The 25,042-nt window shown below is 43.1% G+C and overlaps 1 protein-coding gene across 4 annotated transcripts; it reads left to right on the forward strand.

The window, feature by feature from the left end:
- Window positions 1-849: 849 nt before the first annotated feature.
- On the forward strand, window positions 850-24,983 carry LOC129822129 (clathrin heavy chain 1-like). Of its 4 annotated transcripts, XM_055880099.1 has the most exons (33): window positions 850-1,351; window positions 2,268-2,475; window positions 9,268-9,536; window positions 9,828-9,989; window positions 10,124-10,237; window positions 10,361-10,534; window positions 11,458-11,655; window positions 11,825-12,025; window positions 12,267-12,419; window positions 12,565-12,687; window positions 12,844-12,981; window positions 13,137-13,301; window positions 13,490-13,670; window positions 13,813-13,976; window positions 14,119-14,244; window positions 14,341-14,483; window positions 14,672-14,906; window positions 15,022-15,144; window positions 15,356-15,501; window positions 15,656-15,839; window positions 15,979-16,171; window positions 16,353-16,510; window positions 16,649-16,921; window positions 17,090-17,257; window positions 17,448-17,597; window positions 17,793-17,924; window positions 18,038-18,148; window positions 18,327-18,497; window positions 18,649-18,870; window positions 19,601-19,621; window positions 23,333-23,370; window positions 23,455-23,530; window positions 23,708-23,798. In XM_055880099.1, exons 1-32 carry the CDS (start codon window positions 1,310-1,312, stop codon window positions 23,483-23,485), a joined length of 4,917 nt encoding a protein of 1,638 aa, XP_055736074.1. In that variant the 5' UTR covers window positions 850-1,309; the 3' UTR covers window positions 23,486-23,530; window positions 23,708-23,798. The 4 variants fall into 4 exon arrangements, with proteins under 4 accessions (XP_055736074.1, XP_055736072.1, XP_055736076.1 ...); XM_055880097.1 differs by lacking the exon at window positions 23,333-23,370 and having other exon boundaries at window positions 23,708-24,983; XM_055880101.1 differs by lacking the exon at window positions 19,601-19,621.
- Window positions 24,984-25,042: the final 59 nt, after the last annotated feature.

Genomic DNA, 25,042 nt, shown 5'->3' on the forward strand with positions numbered 1-25,042 from the left:
AACGCATCGGAGTCTTGGATTTGACCTTTTGTTGGTCTTTCCATTGAAGTGCATTTCCATCCTTTTCAAGCCTTTAATATTTTCAGGATATTCTGGCTGCCAAGGCATTGAATTGAATTACGATATTGTGCATGTATTCAATACAGCTCAAATGCATGTATGAACATTTTAAATAGAAAATAATTAAATGTATTTAGATATTTTCAATATGACTCACAGCATAGGGGTGGGGGATATAGGAATGTTTCTCTGGTTTTGTTCCTTCCAGAGTGAGGGATCCAATGTTTTTCTCTATTAAAGTGTGATGCTTGGAACATCCCAACTAAAACGGTTGTGTACGGGTTATGGTCAGGGTTAGAGTAGGATCCCACTTATGATCAACTGGTCCAATGATTCAGACCGGGCATACATGAGACCTTATGCATGCATGCTACAGGACAGTAGCATGCATGATAGAACAGCACCTATGAGTTTAGAATTCATTTCATGACTTAACGCGTCATTCTATAGCTGAGACCTTGTGACAAACACGATATTTAAACATATGAACATGAAAATCCTACACTATGAACAGCATGCAGAGAGGACATATCCACTTTTGAAGTCAGCTGCCTCTGATGAAGCGTGAATTATCCGGAACTGACGTAAAAGGGCGAATGATGTGGCACAAATTGGAAGTCAATGTGAAATAAATAAGTATAAATAAGTGTTTGCCCTCTTAGATAAATTAAGGTTTGTTTTAGACTGTTCCATGTCAAAGATGAAATCATAGGTGGAACGATCATATTGGTTTGTCTGTCCTTCCAGAGATATCCCCAGCGGCTTCCGGATTGATAACATTCTGACAAAGATGGTGGCTAAATGAAGACGTCTAACTCAGGCCGTTTACCTTCGAAAAAAATGTCACAGTTCCGGTTTACTTAAGGGGGTGGCTCTCAATGCGATAGCAGCTGTGTCTTATTGGTTAAGTTCACTGACTGTATATGAACAAAAACAATTAGGGAGTTGGATGTCTTGCTTCCTCTTCCGTCTCAGATTTTGAGCCGTTTCCGCCGCCATTGCAGGTTTGGACTGAGATCAGTGTTTAAGACACTGCCATCCATCCATTCCGGCAGTGGAGAAAACGCATAAACATCCGGCGGCTACACTTGACATAATATTTTGGAATCACAATTTAGAAAATATTCACTGTCTGACTACGACTTGCGAATCAGTGAGTGAGGAGGTCGTAGCTAGCTCGGTGCTAAGCTAGCCAGGTAGCTTTTTTAGCTAGAATTCCAGGACTCCGTAGAAGCAAAGGAAAACCGCAATGGCTCAAATACTACCTATTCGCTTCCAGGAGCACCTGCAGGTATGAAAACAATGTAACTAAATACTAGTCGTGGCGATGGATCGTAACTATAGCACTAAACCCCTCCAGATCTTTATCGGCTGCTTGACGATTTTCGTTAACTGTTAGCTAGCTAAGCTAACTGTAGCTGGCAGTCCAACACCCGCAGCGAAATGAATGACCTCTCCCCGTTGCCATATTATGCTAGCTAGCGAAAAGACTAGCACTGACAGTGAACGTTAACTTTCTGTGGTTGCCATCAAACGTAACGTTAACTGCTTTTATATGATAGCTGCTATTTTGATTCCAATTGGCCTGCTAACTCAAACATGTCATTTTAATTAATGACTAACTACTTAACTAGATAGATACGTTTCTGTTTGACAGTCCATTCAATAACAGCCAGATAGATACATTTAGCTATTTCTGCTAGTGTGACACAGATCTTCGATTACCCCTACCCTGACATTCAAGTGAGCCAGTTGTACAGTAAGCTAAATTGGTTTAAACCACAGACAGATGCTCTATGGTTAAAACAACATAACTATCTACAATACCTAGCTGGTTAGTATTATTTATTTTTATGTATTTATTTTTATGTAGTTAGCTATATCTATGGCCATAGGATGATAACAGGGTAATGTGTTTGAGTCAGTACAAATGGATAGCTACAGTACGAATTATCATCATCATAAAATCTTAATCTCTGCAATGATCATTAACCTGTGCATGAGTCTTAATTAAGGTCGGTTAGTCCACTGAACTAAAGTGTTGGCATTAGTTCCAGGACAGGAGCCAACACGTTTTCATGTCTCAGACAAGATCACTCACTCATCATGCAAGTGTAGTTCACTGAACCACCTCTGTTACACAGTCACACTAGCAATTGTTTTTTTCAATCAAAATCTTTCTAACAATGTAATTTCATTTCCTTTAGCTCCAGAACCTGGGGATCAACCCAGCTAACATTGGATTCAGCACCCTGACTATGGAGTCTGATAAGTTCATCTGTATAAGAGAGAAGGTGGGCGAGCAGGCACAGGTTGTCATCATTGATATGGCCGACCCCAACACTCCCATCCGTAGACCCATCTCTGCAGATAGCGCCATCATGAACCCTGCTAGCAAAGTTATTGCCCTCAAAGGTAAGGACTTCCACTGAGCCTGACTTGTTTCCTTTGACTGAACTAATATGTACAGAGGCTGTATTTTTAACAACTTAATTCACCCAAACTAAGTGGTTAACTTCAACTTTATTGACTGCTGTAGGCCATCATTTCCCTATGTGTTGCTGTCCTAATATTAAAGGGAGTTTGTGTACGTACGATTTTGTTTGTCAGCAAGTTATTGATCTAGGCCTGTCACATTCTGCTTCACCTGTTAATTACCATATACAGGCCTGTCCATTTCTTTTTTTTTTTTTTAATCAGCAGTATAACTGCTTGTGAGTTGCAATTTATAGACTACATTTGAAACAATTGAACCCCTTTTGTACACTGATAAAATTGTCATACTATCATGAATGCTTTTTCTATTTTTGCTTGTTTTTGCTCTTTTCGTTTCTTAATGCTTTCTTATATGTTTGCAGACGGTGAGTTGGATTTTATATATCATGAGTTGTGGAAGTTGTAATCATGTTTGCACTGTGTTGGAATGTCTGCCCAGTACTGTATATGTTCTGTTCTGTTTACATAGGAAAGCGTGTTAGAAAGTAGAATGGAAGCACAAGAGGGTTGATTTAAAGAACAGGAGGCTATAGGGTAAATGACAAACAAAATAGGTAAATTCAAGGGAGTTCATTAAGACCTCTAGGTTTGAGGAAAAAAGGGTTAAAGTAAAAACATCTGAGAATGCCTTGTGCACCTTTTATATTGCACACTACTGTCTCAATGGCGTAGAGGTCAAGGCTAATGCACAGGCTGAGATGGTGAAACATTCCTCTGAAGCAAGATCCTTGTGATAACTTTTGGTAATGTATTATTCATGGCCCTATTATGACTATATCCATTTTGAGAACTGGTCTTGGACTATAGGCCAAAATAGTCATGGTTTGCATGATTTTTGTCAATGCATCCTGGGCTGCAGTGTAAGAACCTTGCATTCCGAGACCAAGTGTATTGCAGATTAGACTTCAGGAAAATCAGATATGCAATGCAACATTTCAATACTAGACTATCGTAGACAAATTAATTTGTGTTGATTGATTAATATTGATTTGACACTTTATGTATTCTATAATGTATTCTATTTTAATCGTTCACTTGTCAGACAAGATACTTTTGGTTATTAGTGTATGTGGACACCTGCTCGTCCAACATCTTATTAAAAAATAATGGGCATTAATATCGAGTTGGTTCCCCCTTTGCTGCTATAACAGCCTCCACTCTTCTGGGAAGGATTTACGCTAGATGTTGGAACATTGCTGCGGGGACTTGCTTCCATTTAGCCACAAGAGCATTAGTGAGGTCGGACACTGATGTTGGGTGATTAGGCCTGGCTCAGTCGGCATTCCAATTCATCCCAAAGGTGTTAGATGAAGTTGAGGTCAGGGCTCTGTCCAGGCCAGTCAAGTTCTTCCACACCGATTTTCTTCAAACCATTTTTGTATGGACTTCGCTTTGTGCACGGGGGCGTAGCATTCTCCTGGCATCAGCCAAACCCAAATTTGTCTGTTGGACTGCCAGATGGTGAAGCGTGATTCATCACTCCAGAGAACCCATTTCCACTGCTCCAGAGTCCAATGGCGGCAAGCTTTACACCACTCCAGCAGAAGCTTGTCATTGCACATGGTGATCTTATGCTTGTGTGCAGCTGTTCGGCCATGGACATCCATTTCATGAAGCTCCCGACGAACAGTTATTGTGCTGACGTTGCTGCCAGAGGCAGTTTGGAACTCTGTAGGTAGTGTTGTGGCCGAGAACAGATGATTTTTACGTTCTACGTGTTTCAGCACTCGGCGGTCCTGTTCTGTGAGCTTGTGTGGCCTACCACTTCACGGCTGAGCCGTTTTTGCTCATAGACGAGCAGCTATAGCAGGGCATAAATTTTACGAACTGACTTGTTGGGAAGGCGGCATCCTATGACGGTGCCATGTTGAAAGTCACTGAGCTCTAAAGTAAGGCCATTCTACTGCCAATGTTTGTCTACGGAGATTGCGTGTCTGTGTGCTCGATTTTATACACCTGTCAGCAACGGGTGTGGCTGAAATGGCCAAATCCACTAATTGAAGGGATGTCCACATACTTTTGTGTGTACAGTACCAGTCAAAAGTTTGGACACACCTACTTATTCAAGGGTTTTTCCTTATTTTTACTATTTTCTACATTGTAGAATAATTGTGGAGACATCAAAACGATGAAATTGCACATGGAATCATGTAGTAACCAAAAAAGTGTTAAACAAATCAAAATATATTTGAGATTCTTCAAAGTAGCCACCCTTTGCCTTGACAGCTTTTCACACTCTTGGCATTCTCTCAACCAGCTTCATGGGGTAGGCACCTGGATTGCATTTCAATTAACAGGTATGCCTTAATGCGTGTTGGGACACGGTAGGGTGGTATACAGAAGATAGCACTATTTGGTAAAATACCAAGTCCATATTATGGCAAGAACAGCTCAAATAACCAAAGAGAAATGACAGTTCATCGTTACTTTAAGACATGATGGTCAGTCAATCCGGAAAATGTCAAGAACTTTGAAAGTTTGTTCAAGTGCAGTCGTGAAAACCGTCAAGCGCTATGATGAAACTGTCTCTCATGAGGACCACTATAGGAAAGGAAGACCCAGACTTAACTCTGCTGCAGAGGATAAGTTCATTAGACTTACCAACCTCAGAAATCGGCAATTAACTACACCTCAGATTGCAGCCCAAATAAATGTTTCAGACTTGATGTAACAGACACAGCTCAACTGAATCAACTGTTCAGAGGAGACTGCATGAATCAGGCCTTCATGGTCAATTTGCTGCAAAGAATCCATTACTAAAGGACACCAATAAAAATACTTTCTTGGGCCAAGGAACACAAGCAATGGATATTAGACCGGTGGAAGTCTGTCCTTTGGTATGAGGAGTTAACCTGTGAGATTTATGGTTCCAACCGCCGTGTCTTTGTGAGATGCAGAGTAGGTGAATGGATGATCTCCGCATCTGTGGTTCCCACCGTGAAGCATGAAGGTGGGGGTGCTTTGCTGGTGACATTGTCAGTGATTGACTTATTTAGAATTCAAGGCACACTTAACCAGCATGGCTACCACAGCATTTGGCAGCGATATGCCATCCACTAAGCGCAAACCAGATGGGGACTATAATTTGTTTTTCAACAGGACATTGACCCAAAATGCACCTCCAGGCTGAGTAAGGGCTATTTGACCAATAATGAGTGTGATGGAGTGCTGCATCAGATGACCAGGACTCCACAATCACCCGACCTCAAACCAATTGAAATGGTTTTGGGATAAGTTGGACTGCAGAGTGAAGGAAAGGCAGCAAACACGTGCTCAGCATATGCGGGAACTCCTTCAAGACTGTTGGAAAAGCATTCCAGGGGACTACCTCATGAAGCTGGTTGAGAGTACAAAGCTGTCAAGGCAAAGGGTGGCTAACACTTTTATTTGGTTACTACATGATTCCATATGTGTTATTTCATAGTTTTGATGTCTTCACTATTATTCTACAATGTAGAAAATAAGAAAAACCCTTGAATGGGGTCTGACCAAACTTTTGAAATATTACTGTGTATATACAGTGGCAAGAAAAAGTATGTGAACCCTTTGGATTTCTGCAGAAATTGGTCATAAAATTTGATCTAATCTTCATCTAAGTCACAACAATGGACAAATAGTCTACTTAAACTAATAACACACAAACCATGATAAGTTTTTATGTCTTTATTTAAGACACTGTGTAAACATTCACAGTGCAGGGTGGGGAAAGTATGTGAACCCTTGGATTTAGTAACTGGTTGACCCTCCTTTTGCAGCAATAACCTCAACCAAATGTTTTCTGTAGTTACGGATCAGACCTGCACAACGGTTAGGAGGAATTTTGGACCATTCCTCTTTACAAAACTGTTTCAGCTCAGCAATATTCTTGGGATGTCTGGTGTGAACTGCTCTCGAGGTCATGCCACAGCATCTCAGTCCGGTTGAGGTCAGGACTCTGACTGGGCCACTCCAGAAGGCGTATTTTCTTCTGTTGAAGCCATTCTGTTGTTGATTTACTTCTGTGATTTGGATCGTTGTCATGTTCCATCACCCAACTTCTGTTGAGCTTCAATTGGTGGACAGGCCTAACATTCTCTTGCAAAATGTCTTGATAAACATGGGAGTTCATTTTTCTGTCGACGATAGCAAGCTGTCCAGGCCCTTAAGCAGCAAAGCAGCCCCAAACCATTAAGCTCCCTCCCACATATTTTACAGTTGGGATGAGGTTTTGATATTGGTGTGCTGTGCCTTTTTCTTCTCTTCACACAGTGTTGTGTGTTCCTTCCAAACAGCTGGACTTTAGTTTCATCAGTCCACAGAATATTTTGCCAGTAGTGCTGTGAAACATCCAGATGCTCTTTTGTGAACTTCAGATGTGCAGCAATGGTTCTTTTGGACAGCAGTGGCTTCTTCCGTGGTGTCCTCCCATGAACACCTTTCTTGTTTAGTGTTTTACATATCGTAGACTCGTCAACAGAGATGTTAGCATGTTCCAGAGATTTCTGTAAGTCTTTAGCTGACACTCCAGGATTCTTCTTAACCTCATTGAGCATTCTGTGCTGTGCTATTGCAGTCATCTTTGCAGGACGGCCACTCCTAGGGAGACTCGCAACAGTGCTGAACTTTCTCCATTTATAGACAATTTGTCTTACAGTGGACTGATGAACATCAAGGTTTTTAGAGATACTTTGTAACCCTTTCCAGCTTCATTCCAGTCAACAATTCTTGATCTTAGGTCTTTGATATCTTTTGTTCGATGCAGGGTTCACATCAGGCAATTCTTCATGTGAATAGCAAACTCACATTTTGTGTGTTTTTTTTAAATTTTATTTCAGGGCAGGTCTAAACAGCATCTCTCATCTCATTGATTGGACTCCAGGTTAGCAGAGTTCTGACTCCAATTAGCTTTTGGAGAAGTCATTAGCCTAGGGGTTCACATACTTTTTCCAACCTAAACTGAATGTTTAAATGATGTATTCATTAAATAGACAAGAAAAATACAATTTGTTTATGATTTTAAGCACACTGTCTATTGTTGGGACTTAGAGGAAGAACAGATCACCTTTTTTTTTTTTTTTTTTTACAATTTATTTAGAATTCCAGGTAATTCTCATACTTTTTCTTGCAATTCTATAATGTAAGTGATCAATGTGTCATTTCTCTTTGCGTTAGATGGGCTAGTTTAATTTTTTTAATGGAGCTCTCATTTGTAGTCCAGGTGTATAGCATTACAGAACAGGAAATGTAGGCCTATAGACTTTTGAGTGGTGAAATTTGAAAACAATAGCAGGTTCATCAAAGGCTACAGACACAGGAAATGAATGAATAGGAAACCCTTTCCTTGCTCCAATAATAAACCAGTGATTGGAAAGCCTGAAATGGAATGGTTGTCAGTCAGTGCATCCAAAGACACTTCTCGTACGTCATCACATCAGTTTGTGTTTTGTGGTCTTGCGTTAATCAGCATTCAGACCCAACCCCAAACTCCTTAATTCATCTCAGGATGAGCATGCTGCGGTTAGGAATCATGTAGAGCTGCTTGAACTCCCTGAAGTTCACCTATGACTAGGCACATACAATATTAGGACTTTTTAACAGTAATTAATAGAAGGACCTTATACAGTTCCTTCAAAGTATTCAGACTCCTTGACCTATTCCACATTTTGTTTTTACAGCCTGAATTCAAAATCTATCTACTTTGACATGCACTACATGAGGCATGGTGGTGGCAGCAGCATGCTATGGGGATGCTTTTCAGCGGCAGGGACTGTGAGACTGGTAAGGATGGAGGGAGCAATGAATAGAGTCAAATACAGGCAAATCCTTGATGAGAATCTGCTTCAGAATGAAAACAACCTTAGACTGGGGACAAGATTTATGTTCCAACAGGACAATGACCCTAAGCATTCAACCAAAGCAACGATGGAATGGCATCAGAACAAGAATGTGAATGTTCTTGAGTAGCCCAGCTAAAACCCAGACTTGAATCCCATTGGAAATCTGTGGAAAGACTTGAAGATTGCTATTCACTACTGCTCCCCATCTAACTTAACAGTGCTTGAGGGAATGGGAGAATCTCAAACTCCAGATGTGCATTGCTGATTGCTCATACCCAAGACAACGCAAAGCTGTAATCGCTGCCAAAGTTTCTTCTACAAAGTATTGACTCGGGTGTGAATACTTATGTAAAATAGATATTTCTGTATGTCAATAAATTAGCAACATTTCAAAATATCCTGTTTTCCCTTTGTCATTATGGGGTATTGTGTGTAGATGGGTGAGAAATCTGTTTACCCCATTTTCAATTCAGGTTGTAACACAACAATGTGGAATAAGTCAAGAAGTATGAACTTTCTGAAGGCACTGGTTTGTAAATGATCAGTTCACCCAGCCACTAGTGGTTGCTGTTTATTAGCCTCATGTGGATCGGTGATGTCTTATATTTTTTTTGTATTGAATATTTTCCTTCCTGAATGCGGATCTTACCACGTTATTGGTTGCCCGTCGTTGTGGTCTTGCTTTCTGCATTGCAAGTGCTGTTTTGTTTGGTCATTTGGTGGCACTCGCACCAAACCATGACTACCACTATTTCTAAATCAAGTGAAATTTGGTATTACAGTATTTTCATTTCCCCTCTAGTCTGTTTGTGTGTGGTGATTAGTAGTTTACATTAGTTAGTGGAGATACGGTGTTAGATCATCATATTGCTAAACCTTTTGTGTGAATTTTCAGCGGCAAAAACCCTCCAGATTTTCAACATTGAGATGAAGAGCAAGATGAAGGCTCACACCATGACTGATGACGTCACTTTCTGGAAGTGGATCTCCCTCAACACTGTAGCACTGGTCACAGACAACGCCGTCTACCATTGGAGCATGGAGGGAGACTCCCAGCCAGTCAAAGTCTTTGACAGACACTCCAGCCTAGCAGGCTGTCAAATCATCAACTACCGCACTGACGCCAAACAGAAATGGCTGCTTCTCATTGGGATTTCAGCACAGGTACTGAAATAGAGGGGATTGGATTTATGGTTGACGCTAGCTGTATTCTACTGAAGTGACTTGCGTATATTTAATTTTTTTAATGAGTTTGTCATAGAAGTTAATCCGTGTGAGTGTCTACACTAATGTACAGCAATACACTGACCTGATAGATGCTAATAACTTGCTTTTGGGCTGTTTTGAAGCTTGCAGAGCATTATGAAATCTTCTGCCTGATAAGGCTTAATGTACCACTGGAAAAGACTGCTGTAGCACAAGCTCTTGTACAGTATGTGTATTCCTTCATTTCAGCAAAACCGTGTGGTGGGAGCCATGCAGCTGTACTCTGTGGACAGGAAGGTGTCCCAGCCCATTGAGGGCCACGCCGCCGGCTTCGCCCAGTTCAAAATGGAGGGTAACACAGAGGAATCGACACTGTTCTGCTTCGCTGTCAGAGGGCAAGCTGGAGGAAAGGTAGGAATCTCCAATCAGCATGGACATGGAGTACTCAGGGAGGGCTGGAATGGAATGGAAAAAGAAAAATGAGCAAAGAAGACCGGGAGATGTCAAAAAAATAATTCTCCTCTGAATGTGTTTTGCTTTTCAAGTTACACATAATTGAAGTGGGAACCCCACCAACAGGCAATCAGCCATTTCCAAAGAAGGCAGTGGACGTGTTCTTCCCTCCTGAGGCCCAGAATGACTTCCCTGTAGCCATGCAGGTACTGGAATCACTTCACAGACAAGAACTCAAACCTGTTCCATATAGTCATGCAGGCCCTCTGCATTAATACCTGTTATGATACAGCTTCTGAAGCCTTGTGTCCCTGCTCTCTGTCCTCTAGATCAGCTCTAAGCAGGATGTTGTCTTTCTCATCACCAAATATGGCTACATCCACCTGTATGACCTGGAGACTGGCACCTGTATCTACATGAACCGGATCAGCGGGGAGACCATCTTTGTTACAGCCCCACATGAACCAACCGCTGGCATCATTGGAGTCAACAGGAAAGGACAGGTAGGTCTCCACTGGGTAAATGGGAGTGTTTTAATCCTTTTATCAGGAGTAACCAGATGCCGGTGGGCTGATCAATGGGTTTCCTGTCCAAAACACACAGAGCCATTAAATATTCAGAAGGATAGAAAGCTGATCCATGTCTGTAGAGCCTACTGCTCCAGCTCTCCTCCTCAGAATTCACAAACACTGTACCTAGGTGATGATGGCTTGAGAGTCCCATATATGTGTCAGTGGAAAAACAGGGTGTGTTTGTGTGGAAGTGTGCTTTTGTAAACAAAACAAAAAAACAAACAAATACCTTTTTATTTAACTAGGCAAGTCAGTTAAGAACAAATTCTTATTTTCAATGACGGCCTAGGAACAGTGTGATAACTGCCTTGTTCAGGGGCAGAACGACAGATTTTTCCCTTGTCAACTAGGGGATTCGATCTTGCAACCTTTCGGTTACTAGTCTAACGCGCTAACCACTAGGCTACCTGCCGCCCCAAATTGACGTGTGTGTGTCTGTCACTTGATGACCTTGGCTGAGGGAAGCCTTGTTTAATACTGATCTAACGGCACCTCCAGTAGAGAGCAGCATGTGAAACAGTTGGAGATCCTGTCAGGCCAGGCGTCCTAATCTCCTTTAAGCTCCTGGCTCTCTAACCCTCCAGTCTGCTGCTCCTTTACATCTTAATGTAACACACACACACTGCTCCATGGGGATGTCTATCTGTGTAGTTAATTCACAAATGCTATTCTCTAGTCTAGCAACATTATTTTTACACATTCAATTCTGAATAAAAATGTGAGTTTAACAAAGGAATTATATACCAGTTTTGTTACATTTGTCAGTACATATAAACCAATGTAATAGTACACATATTTTCATGTCTGTATAGGAGTGGACTCTCTAACCCTGTCTGTGTGTTATGTTTGACCAGGTGTTGTCAGTGTGTGTGGAGGAGGAGAACATCATCCCCTACATCACCAACGTGCTCCAGAACCCAGACCTGGCCCTGCGCATGGCCGTGCGCAACAACCTGGCCGGGGCCGAGGAGCTGTTCGCCAGAAAGTTCAACACCCTGTTCGCTGCAGGGAACTACTCTGAGGCTGCCAAGGTGGCAGCCAATGCTCCCAAGGTACTGCCAATGCACCAAAACGCCCAAACAATGAAAATCATGATCTGGTAAATGTTTTTTGTATGATATTTCAGCTGTCTTGTGTATAATAAGGTTTCTACTACTACGGTCTTCTATCTATCATGTTCACATTTTTTGAAAGTCAGAACACTCCTTTCCTCCTCCCCAGGGTATTCTGCGCACCCCGGACACCATCCGTAAGTTCCAAAGTGTGCCGGCCCAGCCGGGCCAGACCTCTCCACTGCTGCAGTACTTTGGCATCCTGCTGGACCAGGGCCAGCTCAACAAGTTTGAGTCTCTGGAGCTGTGCAGGCCCGTCCTACAGCAGGGACGCAAGCAGCTACTGGAGAAATGGCTCAAAGAGGACAAGGCAAGGAAACCATAGTTATCATATTAAACTGAGTCTATAGTTGTCTCTTACTGTTGAGTTTGGATGTTCAACATTGAGCTTAACAGTTTTATGTTCCAATTATGTGTTGCTGAATATATAGCACTGGTCTGTTCAAAGATCCCTATAACTATTGGGCTGGCTAGGACTTTATTCAAGACAGTGTTGGTTAGGGATTTACAGCTTGTAATGTGGGAATGAAAATTGCATGTGTTTTTTACAGCTGGAGTGTTCAGAGGAGCTGGGGGACCTGGTGAAGTCAGTAGACCCCACTCTGGCCCTCAGCGTCTACCTCAGGGCCAACGTGCCCAACAAGGTCATTCAGTGCTTCGCTGAGACCGGACAGTTCCAGAAAATTGTCCTCTACGCCAAAAAGGTTAGTTGTGGTGTTTCTATTTCTATCGACAAGTCCTTTCCAATATAACACTTGACTTGACACAACATGGAATTCTTTAATATGGTCAAATTAGATTGTATTCAGTTTTTAACTAACGGATGCGTTTTCCGTATTTCCCTTCTAGGTGGGCTACACTCCAGACTGGATGTTCCTGCTAAGGAATGTGATGAGGATCAGTCCAGAACAAGGCCTGCAGTTCTCCCAGATGCTGGTGCAGGACGAGGAGCCACTGGCCGACATCACACAGGTCAGATAGCCAAACGTCTTCACCACCTCAACCCTACATTTATCGTCCTATTTCCCTTACATTTTCTGAAGGGAAAAAACCTTGTTCAGTGCTGTGTTGTATACAGTAACATGATTGATGTGTGGTAGCTGATGTATTGTCTGTCTCCCTGTTCAGATCGTTGACGTGTTTATGGAGTATAACCTGATCCAGCAGTGTACCTCCTTCCTCCTGGACGCCCTGAAGAACAACAGGCCTGCTGAGGGGCCTCTGCAGACACGCCTGCTGGAGATGAATCTGGTCCACGCTCCACAGGTACACACACATCACACCCAATTCCACACAGACCCAACACTTACACAGCAATTGTATGTATTTTTTTTAGTGCCACACTCTTATTTGCTTCTCTTCCACTGACTCGTGATGTCATGGATTTTAAATTCATGTATGATGTTTTTTTCCTGCTTCAGGTGGCCGATGCCATCCTGGGCAACCAGATGTTCACCCACTACGACCGTGCCCACGTTGCCCAGCTGTGTGAGAAGGCTGGCCTGCTGCAGAGGGCTTTGGAGCACTACACCGACCTATACGATATCAAACGGGCTGTGGTGCACACACACCTGCTCAACCCTGAGGTATAGGACACTAACACAACCACAAACTGCGTGGAATAGAATGTCCTGGAGGGTTCATTGTCTTGGAGAACAGTGTGTACTTGCTGTGTTTTGCTCTTAATAAACATAAGCTTTATCGACTAATGTGTGCATACTGGTATTTCTCCTGTCTGCACTGACTCTGTATGTATATTGACTCTGTCCTGCAGTGGCTGGTGAACTTCTTTGGCTCCCTGTCAGTGGAGGACTCTCTAGAGTGTCTTCGGGCCATGCTGTCGGCAAACATCCGTCAGAACCTGCAGATCTGTGTCCAGGTGGCCTCTAAGTACCACGAGCAGCTCTCCACCAACTCCCTCACCGAGCTCTTTGAGTCCTTCAAGAGCTTCGAAGGTAAGCAGGCCATACACCTGACGCAAACCACCCAGTCTTGTCCTCACCCGCATGGAACATGGTCATGACTGTCTCAACAACCACAGTTGTTCATCCTACCTCTCTGTCTATGGTGACTAAGTTCTGTCTCTATTCATTCCAGGTCTGTTCTACTTCCTGGGTTCCATTGTTAATTTCAGCCAGGACCCAGAGGTCCACTTCAAGTACATCCAGGCCGCCTGTAAGACGGGACAGATCAAAGAGGTGGAGAGGATCTGCAGAGAGAGCAACTGCTACGACCCCGAACGAGTCAAGAACTTCCTCAAGGTAAGGGAGAAAAGTAGGCATGCTATAGCATGACATCACAGTTCAGCTTACTTCAGTCTCTATTTGTTTAATTATCCTGAAAGCCAAGTCTAGCTGTTAGTTTAATTCTGTGAGCTGATATCAATATTTCCTCTCTTCACAGGAAGCTAAGCTGACTGACCAGCTCCCCCTGATCATCGTGTGTGACCGCTTTGACTTTGTCCACGACCTGGTCCTCTACCTGTACCGCAACACCCTGCAGAAATACATTGAGATCTACGTGCAGAAGGTACATAAACTCATATTAACCTGCGTAACAGCTTTTTTGTGTATACACACCATTGTACGATATGTGAATTTTCTATAAGAAAAATGTGTGTGTCAGGTGAACCCCAGCCGTCTGCCGGTGGTGATTGGAGGGCTGCTGGATGTGGACTGTGCTGAGGATGTGATTAAGAACCTGATCCTGGTGGTGAAAGGACAATTCTCCACTGATGAACTAGTGGCTGAGGTGGAGAAGAGGAACAGGTAAGGACTGTGGGGACCGGGAGAGGGATGTCTCAGCCCAGACTGGCTTTATGCTGTAGTGCATTTAATTGTGACATTACTTCTGAAAGTAGGATGAAGGGGTGCTGTTTGACCCATTTAAAAGTGTAAATATATCTAATTTATGAGCGCCTGAAACTTGAAGCTGTGTATATATTTGTTGGCTCCAGACTGAAGCTGCTCCTGCCTTGGCTGGAGGCCCGTATCCATGAGGGCTGTGAGGAGCCAGCTACCCACAATGCCCTGGCCAAGATCTACATCGACAGCAACAACAACCCAGAGCGCTTCCTGCGTGAGAACACCTTCTACGACAGCCGCGTAGTGGGCAAGTACTGTGAGAAGAGGGACCCCCACCTGGCCTGCGTGGCCTACGAGAGAGGACAGTGTGACCAGGAGCTCATTAATGTGAGTGGGGAAATAAGAATTACATTTTCACTTGACTAATACATTGAAATGTTAATTTTACACTGTTTGCGTTTGTTTTCCCTCAAATACTGATCATCTTACATTTCCTGTACAGGTGTGCAATGAGAACTCTCTGTTCAAGAGTCTGTCTCGCTACCTGGTTCGCCGTAAAGACCCTGAGCTGTGGGCCAGCGTGCTGCTGGAGAGTAACCCGTTCAGAAGACCCCTCATCGACCAGGTATGGACCTGTTCCTGCCTGTTTGAAATGCAAACCTCATCATCCTCACTAAAACCATGGCCCAAAATGTTTTGCGATGTCCCACCTAAACGTTGCTTATATTTCTCGCGATGGTTAAATCGTTTTTTGTGACTTGTTTGGCTATAAGTTTGCAGAATGGTGACTTTTCTCTCCATTCTGGAATGACGTTTGTTGTCTATCTTTCTTTCAGGTTGTTCAGACGGCCCTGTCTGAGACACAGGACCCAGAGGAGGTGTCCGTCACAGTCAAGGCCTTCATGACTGCAGACCTCCCCAACGAACTCATTGAGCTGCTGGAGAAGATCGTTCTGGATAACTCGGTCTTCAGTGAACACAGGTACTAGGGCTACTGAAGCTCTACTATCTGTGCTCACTGGCAGACTGAGCTGTCCATTGTGTGTCTGCTCTTTCAATACCAGGCTTGTTTGGAACTTTAAACTTGTTGTTTTAGTTTGTCATGCTGAGCAGAGTTCATCTGTGTTTTTATTCAGAAACCTGCAGAACCTGCTGATCCTGACAGCCATCAAGGCGGACCGTACCCGTGTGATGGAGTACATCAACCGCCTAGACAACTACGACGCCCCCGACATCGCTAACATCGCCATCAGCAACGAGCTCTTCGAGGAGGCCTTCGCCATCTTCAGGAAGTTTGACGTCAACACCTCCGCCGTGCAGGTCAGTGGTTGAGTCTTTTGCTCTGGCAAATTGACCAAAATGTTGCTTGTTCAATTCCCATTGTGGGCAATGCTACTGTTCTGTCTGAATTCTATGGATTAAGAGGTGAACTTGACAAAAGTTATTTCTGTGTTTTTAGGTTCTGATTGAGCACATTGGGAACCTGGACCGGGCCTACGAATTTGCTGAGCGCTGCAACGAGCCTCCAGTGTGGAGCCAGCTGGCCAAGGCTCAGCTGCAGAAGGGTCTGGTGAAGGAAGCCATCGACTCCTACATCAAGGCTGATGACCCCTCTGCCTACATGGAGGTGGGCCAGGCTGCAGCCCAGAGTGGTAAGAGACAAAGAAAAGATCCACGTATTGTCCAGCATACAACCAACATTAGGGTTTTTCAATGTAGGCTTGCTATTGGAGGGGAAGGTATTCACCTGCATCCAATTTGGAAGTTGCAGAAACAAGGCTAGCAGAAAAGAGTTTAGTGAAGTAAATATAAATGTTCCTCTACTATCCTCAGGTAACTGGGAGGACCTGGTGAAGTTCCTTCAGATGGCCCGTAAGAAGTCCCGTGAGTCTTACGTGGAGACAGAGCTCATCTTCGCCCTGGCCAAGACCAACCGCCTAGCTGAACTGGAGGAGTTCATCAATGGACCCAACAACGCCCACATCCAACAGGTACACTCTGAACACAAAATACACATACTGGCGCATACACACACCGGCATACCCCCACACAGGTTTACCTGACACATCTTTCTCCATCACTGCTGACCAGTATCATACCTTTTCTTATGAAGTATTTCTCTATTCCAGGTGGGTGACAGGTGTTATGATGAGAAGATGTATGATGCGGCCAAGCTGCTCTACAACAACGTGTCCAACTTCGGGCGGCTAGCGTCCACCCTGGTCCACCTGGGAGAGTACCAGGCCGCCGTGGACGGAGCCCGCAAGGCCAACAGCACCCGCACCTGGAAAGAGGTGTGCTTTGCCTGTGTGGATGGAAACGAGTTCCGCCTGGCACAGATGTGTGGCCTGCATATTGTTGTCCATGCTGATGAACTGGAGGAGCTCATCAACTACTACCAGGTAAGGCCCATTTGGTTCAATTACTACCAATATTCACTCTCATAGCAATTGCCTTATCCTGGCCAGAGTTAAAGAAAATAATTTACCAAATCATACCATAGCATGCGATAAATGTGTTTTTAATGGTCCTGTGTTGATTGAAGATGCCATGGTTGTGTTTGTCTCTAGGACCGTGCTTACTTTGAGGAGCTGATCACCATGCTGGAGGCAGCCCTGGGTCTGGAGCGGGCTCACATGGGCATGTTCACCGAGCTGGCCATCCTCTACTCCAAGTTCAAACCCCAGAAGATGAGGGAGCACCTGGAGCTCTTCTGGTCCAGAGTCAACATTCCAAAGGTAAGCGAGAGAAAGAACGCTACGAGATAGATGTCTATATGCAAGCGGATTGAAATGATCTGCATAGTCTTTATATTTTTATATTTGTTCATATGTTATTTGAATGCAGCAATGTGTGTGATTTAGTGATTGTATCTTTGTGTGCGTTGTTTTGGGGGTGGGTGAAGATAATGTTAATGTGTGTCTGCAGGTCCTGAGGGCTGCAGAGCAGGCCCACCTGTGGGCGGAGCTGGTCTTCCTCTATGACAAGTATGAAGAGTTTGACAACGCCATCCTCACCATGATGAGCCACCCCTCAGACGCCTGGAAGGAGGGACAGTTCAAAGACATTGTCACCAAGGTAACTGACTGACTGCAACAACACACAAGCTCAGCATTGACTGCATGTTATGTTTTAGATTTGCAAACATTTCGTGTTGGTTGTTGTCATGATGTATTCATGATGTTTTCTTTGGTCATTGTATTAGGCCAAGTATTTGTCACTGACTAGAAATCCACATCCTGCAGCTGAGTGTATGAGGCTTTGTGATTCCAGGTGGCCAATGTGGAGTTATACTACAAGGCTATCCAGTTCTACCTGGAGTTCAAACCATTGTTACTGAACGACCTGCTCATAGTGCTGTCACCACGACTCGACCACACCCGCGCAGTCAACTTCTTCATGAAGGTACTAGGACACTACTCTGTCCATACTTGATAGCTTCTTGTATGTCAATCTTTGGCATTCAGAACGACCTGCTTGACTGTTCACTGACTGGACTTTTCTCTGTCCACCTCCAGACCAAGCAGCTGTCACTGGTCAAGCCGTACCTGCGGTCAGTGCAGAACCACAACAACAAGGGTGTCAACGAAGCACTTAACAACCTCTTCATCACAGAGGAAGACTATGCGGTACTAAGATCTTTTAACATAAGCTTAGTTTTTCATACTTTGGAGAAAAGAATCTGTGAAAACACTGAAATTACCATTGTGAAAAGAGAGAGTTCCTTTGTTGAAAAAAAGTGTGCATTCATTTTCTGTCATGCAGAAATGACTTTCGCTCTTGTTGTTACTCCTCTGTCCTGTCCAGGCCCTGCGTGCCTCCATCGACGCCTACGACAACTTTGACAACATCACCCTGGCCCAGGGCCTGGAGAAGCATGAGCTGATTGAGTTCAGGAGGATCGCTGCCTACCTCTTCAAAGGCAACAACCGCTGGAAGCAGAGCGTGGAACTCTGCAAGAAGGACAAACTCTACAAGGTCCAGCTTCTCCTCAACTTTATATCAAATACTAATATTTTGTCTAAAGACCAGTGATCATCAGCTCACACAGATCTTTCCCCGTGTCTCCCCTGTTTTGATGTGTATGTCTGTGGTGTATTGATGTATGTCTGTGGTGTTTTGTGTGTAGGACGCCATGCAGTATGCGTCTGAGTCGAAAGACGTGGAGCTGGCTGAGGAGTTGTTGGCCTGGTTCCTGGAGGAGGATAAGAAGGAGTGCTTTGCCGCCTGCCTCTTCACCTGCTACGACCTGCTGAGGCCTGACGTAGTGCTGGAGACGGCCTGGAGGCACAACATCATGGACTTCTCCATGCCCTACTTCATCCAGGTCATGAGGGAGTACCTCTCCAAGGTGGGTTAGTTCTGCCACGCCTTGGATGGCAGTTCACCCCATAGGGTATTTTATACAGAGTCTGGTAAGAGTTTTTTGTGCTTAGGTTATCAGTGTCTACAGTAAAAAGTAGGTTACTATTAACATGGTGAGACAATTTGTTGTCAGTTGATGTTTTTAATGTACCAATTTACCTTCTTGAGGAGGTCACCTTTTTAGGATCTTGTAAACAACCACAACTTCAGCCAATCACATCCTCATCCTGTTCCGTTTCTCTCAGTCATGTTTCCGGTAATCATGTCTTCCGTTTTGATTTGGGTTTTCATCTCTGCTACTTTTCCATACAAATGTTAACGTCAGGAGATTCATACTGCTTAGTATTCTTCCATGCCACATATATTTGTCATATGGCAAGAAATAACAGAAGTATCACTTCTTGTGATAGAACATAATGGTAGTATAGGCTATAGTCTGCTGGGATCGAGGACAAACAGGAAAAAATAGACCGCTATGTAGACCAAATGTACATAATTATGCATGTTGTATGATGCTTACTGTAATGATATTTTAAAAACAGGTCTGCTGATATAAAATATCTAACTTAAAAGTACCACATTTGTATCAAAAGTGGCTTATTTCCATCTCTCACTTTTTTCTTTTTTTTCTCTGATTCCACGTTGTTTGTTCTCTCTGTTGGGAGAGAGTTTGTTTTGTTTTTCTCCTTAAGTTGCCTCTCTGAATTCCCTTTCAGGTTGATGCGATTAAGGAAAAGGTGAAAGTCCAATCCATTTCCAGTCATTATTTTTGACCCTCTGTAGTCTGTAGTTTGGAGGAGTGAAACTAGAGGAAACTGCATGAGTCTGTCCCCTCCCCATGTCACTGCTGCTTCTGACTCCACACTCCACACCTTGACTAGACCCAGAATGGTCTGGAGTGGGGCTCTCCCACCCTGCCTCTGGGGAGCTGCTGGGCATGCTGGGGTTTGGAATGGCTCTATTAGCTATTGCTCTTTGTTCCAGGGTTGAATCAGTGACTGACCATTCAGGAACTCATTCACCCCAGCAACACCCAAACAGAGGGATGTTCCGTTCCATTGAGGCTGCCCACATAAACCAGCAAACTCAGTAACTGTCCAGGAGCAGGAAAGGAGAGCTCTACTCTGGATAACCTACTGTAGTCAGACAATACTCTCCCTTAGCCCTGTAGATACTAATGAAAAACTACCACTGTCTGTAATATCACTGATCTGTGGTCTGCTGTTGGCTTGAGGCTGTGATAATCTCTACCACTTGCCATTTAGTGGTCAACCTTGGTAGAGTACTGGGGTTTGATTTGAATGCTGAAACAGCCCTGGGACCACATTGAATGTGGTTTGACCAGAGCTTAGGGCCAACATTGTTCAATTTTGTCCTTTTATAGTGAAGTAATGTAGCCTCATATTTGGGCTATGCACAGCTGGAGACAGCTGCCAAGTGGGAGAATAGAACACATTGTGTATGGAAATTGTGATCATTCTTTGAGTACCCTCTTATGTAACGATTTATGGAATTAACTCTCAAAGTAAAAAATGCTTAGTTTTAGATGTAAATATCCTCAACAAATTGTGACGTATGTAGATGTTTTTTGCATTTGATTATAATTGTGTTCCTTTTTTTATTTGTTATATTAGTTGTAGTGTCTTTGCTACTCCAGAACTGTAAAGTGTGGGGTACTGTGTGTAGAACGCGTGTAACATACTTATATTGTATTCAGGGCAAGCATGTGTTTCCCCCTCCCATAACATTAGCAGCATTTTTGGACAGGCTTGGAGACATTGTTGTTGGCTGTGCCTGCTTCTGGACGCCTTGACTGGCCGTACAAACCATCCCTCCATCCTCTCACTCCCTCCACTGTGGCTCTCTGCCTCTCATGCACTCTTCTAAACAGAGAAATGAACCTAACTGCCGCTTCAGCATGTCTTTTTCCCCTTCAATGAACCTACAGCCTGTTAACCTGTATCTTAAAACAACTTACTGACTGTTTTGCCAGAAGGCAAGTATGTAGAGAACTGAACCCTACGTTGTGTTCTGACAGGAGAGAAGTATATTCATAGATGACTTATGGTTTTGTTGAAGTGATCTTGTGAAGTTTCAGAATGCATAGGTTGTGTATGTCTCTCATATTCAAGATGCTGCTTGCTTGAACCTGTGAATTGTCAGCCTTGCCTTTTTCTTTTATAATTCCTGCTCTAAGCTGCTTAACAACTAATCAAGCAGACCAACATGATAAAGATGTCCCTTATTTGCTGGTTATTGACAATTTTAATATAAATGTCATCTTTCCATTTAGAACATTTTATTATTATTGTTGATTCATTGAATCATCTGTTTGTTCAACTTCATGGTAGGGAAAGTTTCTTATTGGTGTTAACACTGTGATAGTGCTTGTAATCCCTGGTAGTTACATATCTGTGATGTTGGCCCATATTAGAGCTGTTGAAATGGGTTTGGTTCTCTACATACTGTCCAAACACATGGAAATAGATGCATCTGGTGGCTGGATGGTGGGACCATTTTTATTTATTTATATTTACAGTGCCTTTGGAAAGTATTCCGACTCCTTGACATTTTCCACATTTTGTTAGGATTCAGCCTTATCCTAAAATTGATTAAATAGTTTCCCCCCCATTCATCTATACACAATACCCAATAATAACAAAGCAAAAACAGGATTTATTTTACATTTTTGTTCATTTATTTAAATTTATTGAATCCATTTTAGAATAAAGTTGTAACGTAACGACGTGGAAAAGGTCTAGGGGTCTGAATACTTTCCTAAGGCACTGTGTGTATGTATACAGTACCAGTCAAAAGTTTGGATACACCTACTCATTCAAGGGGTTTTCTTTATTTTTACTATTTTTTACTTTGTAGAATAGTAGTGAAAACATCAACTATGAAATAACACATATGGAATCTTGTAGTAACCAAAAAAGTGTTAAACAAATCTAAATATATTTGAGATTCTTCAAAGTAGCCACCCTTTGCCTTGATGGCAGCTTTGCATTCTCTCAGCTTTTGCTTCATGAGGTAGTCACCTGGAATGCATTTCAATTAACAGGTGTGCCTTGTTAAAATTGTATTTATGCAATTTCTTTCCTTAATGCGTTATAGCCAATCAGTTGTGTTGTGACAAGGTAGAGGTGGTATACAGAAGATAGCCTTATTTGGTAAAAGACCAAGTCCATATTCTGGCAAGAACAGCTCAAATAAGTGAAGAAAAATGACAGTCCATCACTACTTTAAGACACGAAGATCAGTCAATTTGGAGTAAGGATAAGGAGGATGAGTTACCTGCACCTCAGATTGCAGCCCAAATAAATGCTTCACAGTTCAAGAAACAGACCCATCTCAACATCAACTGTTCAGAGGAAACTACGTGAATCAAGCCTTCATGGTCAAATTGCTGCAAAGAAACCACTACTAAAGGACACCAGTAAGAAGACTTGCATGGGCCAAGAAACACGAGCAATGGACATTAGACCGGTGGAAATCTGTCCATTGGTCTGGAATCCAAATTTGAGATTTTTGGTTTCAACTGCTGTCTTTGTGAGACGCAGGGTAGGTGAACCGATGATCTCCGCATGTGTGGGTCACACTGTGAAGCATGGAGGAGGAGGTGTGATGGTGCTTTGCTGGTCTGTGATTTATTTAAAATTCAAGGTACTCTTAACCAGCATGGCTACCACAGCATTCTGCAGTGATACGCCATCCCATGTGGTTTGCGCTTAGCAGATTTTCATTTGTTTTTCAACAGGACAATGACCCAAAACACACCTCCAGGCCATGGTAAGGGCTATTTGACCAAGGAGAGTGATGGTGCTGCATTAGATGACCTGGCATCCACAATCACCTGACCTCAACCCAATTGACATGGTTTGGGATGAGTTGGACTGCAGAGTGAAGGAAAAGCAGCCAACAAGTGCTCAGCATATGTGGGAACTCCTTCAAGACTGTTGGAAAAGCATTCCAGGTGAAGCTGGGTGAGAGAATGCCAAGAGTGTGCAAAGCTGTCATCAAGGCAAAGGGTGGCTACTTTGAAGAATCTCAAAATATAAAATATATTTTGATTTGTTTAACACTTGTTTTGGTTACTACATGATTCCATATGTGTTATTTCATAGTTTTGATTTCTTCACTATTATTCTACAATGTAGAAAATAGTAAAAATATAGAAAAACCTTTTAAATGAATGTGTGAACTTTTGACTGGTACTGTATATATATTAATTAGTGTTTTGTTTAGGCTTAGCTGTGTGTATCTAATCTGAAATTAGACTCCTTTACAACCCTAATGCTGGGCTGTTGTGGTCAAGCTTGGTAGCTAGTATCGCCAGTAGCCACTAGTAACAGTGCCTGACTAAAACCCTCCCACACACCGTAGCATGGCCTGTGTCTTGCGGCCTGTTTTTTAAAATCTTGACTTTATTCATCTCTGCCTGTCAGGAATGGTCCCATCGGCCAGCCAGTGAAATAACCCAGAGGTCAGTTATAATGGCATCTCATTTGAGCTCCCCTTGTTGGTTGTGTCTGTGGTTAACATGCTCACCTCTCTTCCTGCCTCTCAGGTCGACAAGCTTGACGCCTCCGAGTCCCTGAGGAAACAGGAGGAGCAGAACACAGAGTCCCAGCCCATTGTTTATGGTACGGTGGCCTGACCTCTACATAACCCTGCCGCTCTATTGGTTGAATATGTTAAAGGGGGGTCTATAATGTTTTGAAGTTTTAGCACCTGGGCAGTGTTAACCCTTTGGAGTGTGTTTGTATATTAGTAGTCTTGTCACGAAGCTCATGCTAGTGTCCTCCGTGTTTGTGTTGCAGGCACGCCCCAGCTCATGCTCACTTCAGGCCCTGGTCAGGCTGTGCCCCCCCAGCCTGGCTATGGAGGCTACGGCTACCCAGCAGCACCCACCGGCTACGGCCAGCCTCCCCAGCCTGGCTTTGGCTATGGCATGTGAACGCCCACCACCCTTGACCCCTGACTTAGTCACCTGTTTGTCTCTCCTTGTGTTCCTCACCAGCTTACCATGCTCACAATAGGGGATACAAACAACAAGAAAACCTGCGCTCTTTTAAATTATTTGTATTATGTTCTCCTTTAAAAACTGCAATGGACTTTTATTTGTTTTGAACAGAAATTTGACCACTTTTTTTTTTTTCTTCACATTCCATATTTGACTACATAACACTTACTGGAATGATGGTTTTTGTGTGTAATAGTTTTTTTAATTGGGTTATGTATGTAAGTGGACTTGAGAAAGAAGCAATTAACTTTTTTTGAAGTAGTTGGAGAAGCATCTAATTTGCACTCTGTCGTGAGAAGAAACTAATATAGAAACTCTTCATTTTGATGTACTGAACGTGTGAACAGCTTACATTGTCTATTCTTCTGTCTGTATAATGCATTTCATTATTGTATATTCTGAAAAAAGGTTACATATAATATTTGAACATATATTGCCACTTCAACACTAAGTAACAATAGTATATTCTGCACAGGTGTGTAGATTTATTGAGTTTGAAATGCGTACGGACGTATGTATGTGTGTGATCTAAATAAGAATTTTAATCCCCCTTGTTCTATACTGGCTCTCCAGTCAACCACAGTAGATGTTAGTCCTCCTTTGTTGGCTCCATGTGTTTAATCTAGGTGACCTTCTGTTGTGCCGTGTACAGTGCTTGTGTGAGACTGTCTGTGTATGTGCAGGGGGATCGAAGGCTGAATCTTCAGACCCGTACGTTTGTATTTACTCACCACCCTCCTTGTGCTGAGGTCTGTGTATGCCAGCTGTTGTGGTGTTCTAGGTCACCATATTTTTGTGTGTACAGAAGAACGATCATTTAAAAAAAGTGGAGATCCTGCTCGTCGTCCTCCACGGCCCTGTCCCGTTCGGTCAGTGCGATTGGCTCTGAGAACAAATGGAGGAATTGGAGGACAGAGCCGTTCTCCTTTGGTGTCCTAATGTCAACTTGTTTAGATCAGTAACACTCCTGTAGGTTATGTATTTCAATGGTTATTATGAAGAATTAGTTCAGTACTACAGCATACAGTTCTTTGTCAAGAATGGTCTGAAATAAAAGCCTGTATTTACCTTGATGTATTCCCAAAGTGCTTCGAGCTGTGTGTAATGTATCATCCTAATCTCTGAACATTCC

The sequence above is a fragment of the Salvelinus fontinalis genome, chromosome 24 (genome assembly GCF_029448725.1).
Source record: "Salvelinus fontinalis isolate EN_2023a chromosome 24, ASM2944872v1, whole genome shotgun sequence".
Taxonomy (NCBI): Eukaryota; Metazoa; Chordata; class Actinopteri; order Salmoniformes; family Salmonidae; genus Salvelinus; species Salvelinus fontinalis.

Excerpts from the sequence above, each read along its gene's own strand:
- LOC129822129 (XM_055880097.1), top strand. The coding sequence starts at position 1,310 with ATGGCTCAAATACTACCTATTCGCTTCCAGGAGCACCTGCAG. Across the intron at positions 10,238-10,360 it reads ACTTCCCTGTAGCCATGCAG|ATCAGCTCTAAGCAGGATGT; the intron begins GTACTGGAATCA and ends TCTGTCCTCTAG. Across the intron at positions 14,245-14,340 it reads TTGAGATCTACGTGCAGAAG|GTGAACCCCAGCCGTCTGCC; the intron begins GTACATAAACTC and ends TGTGTGTGTCAG.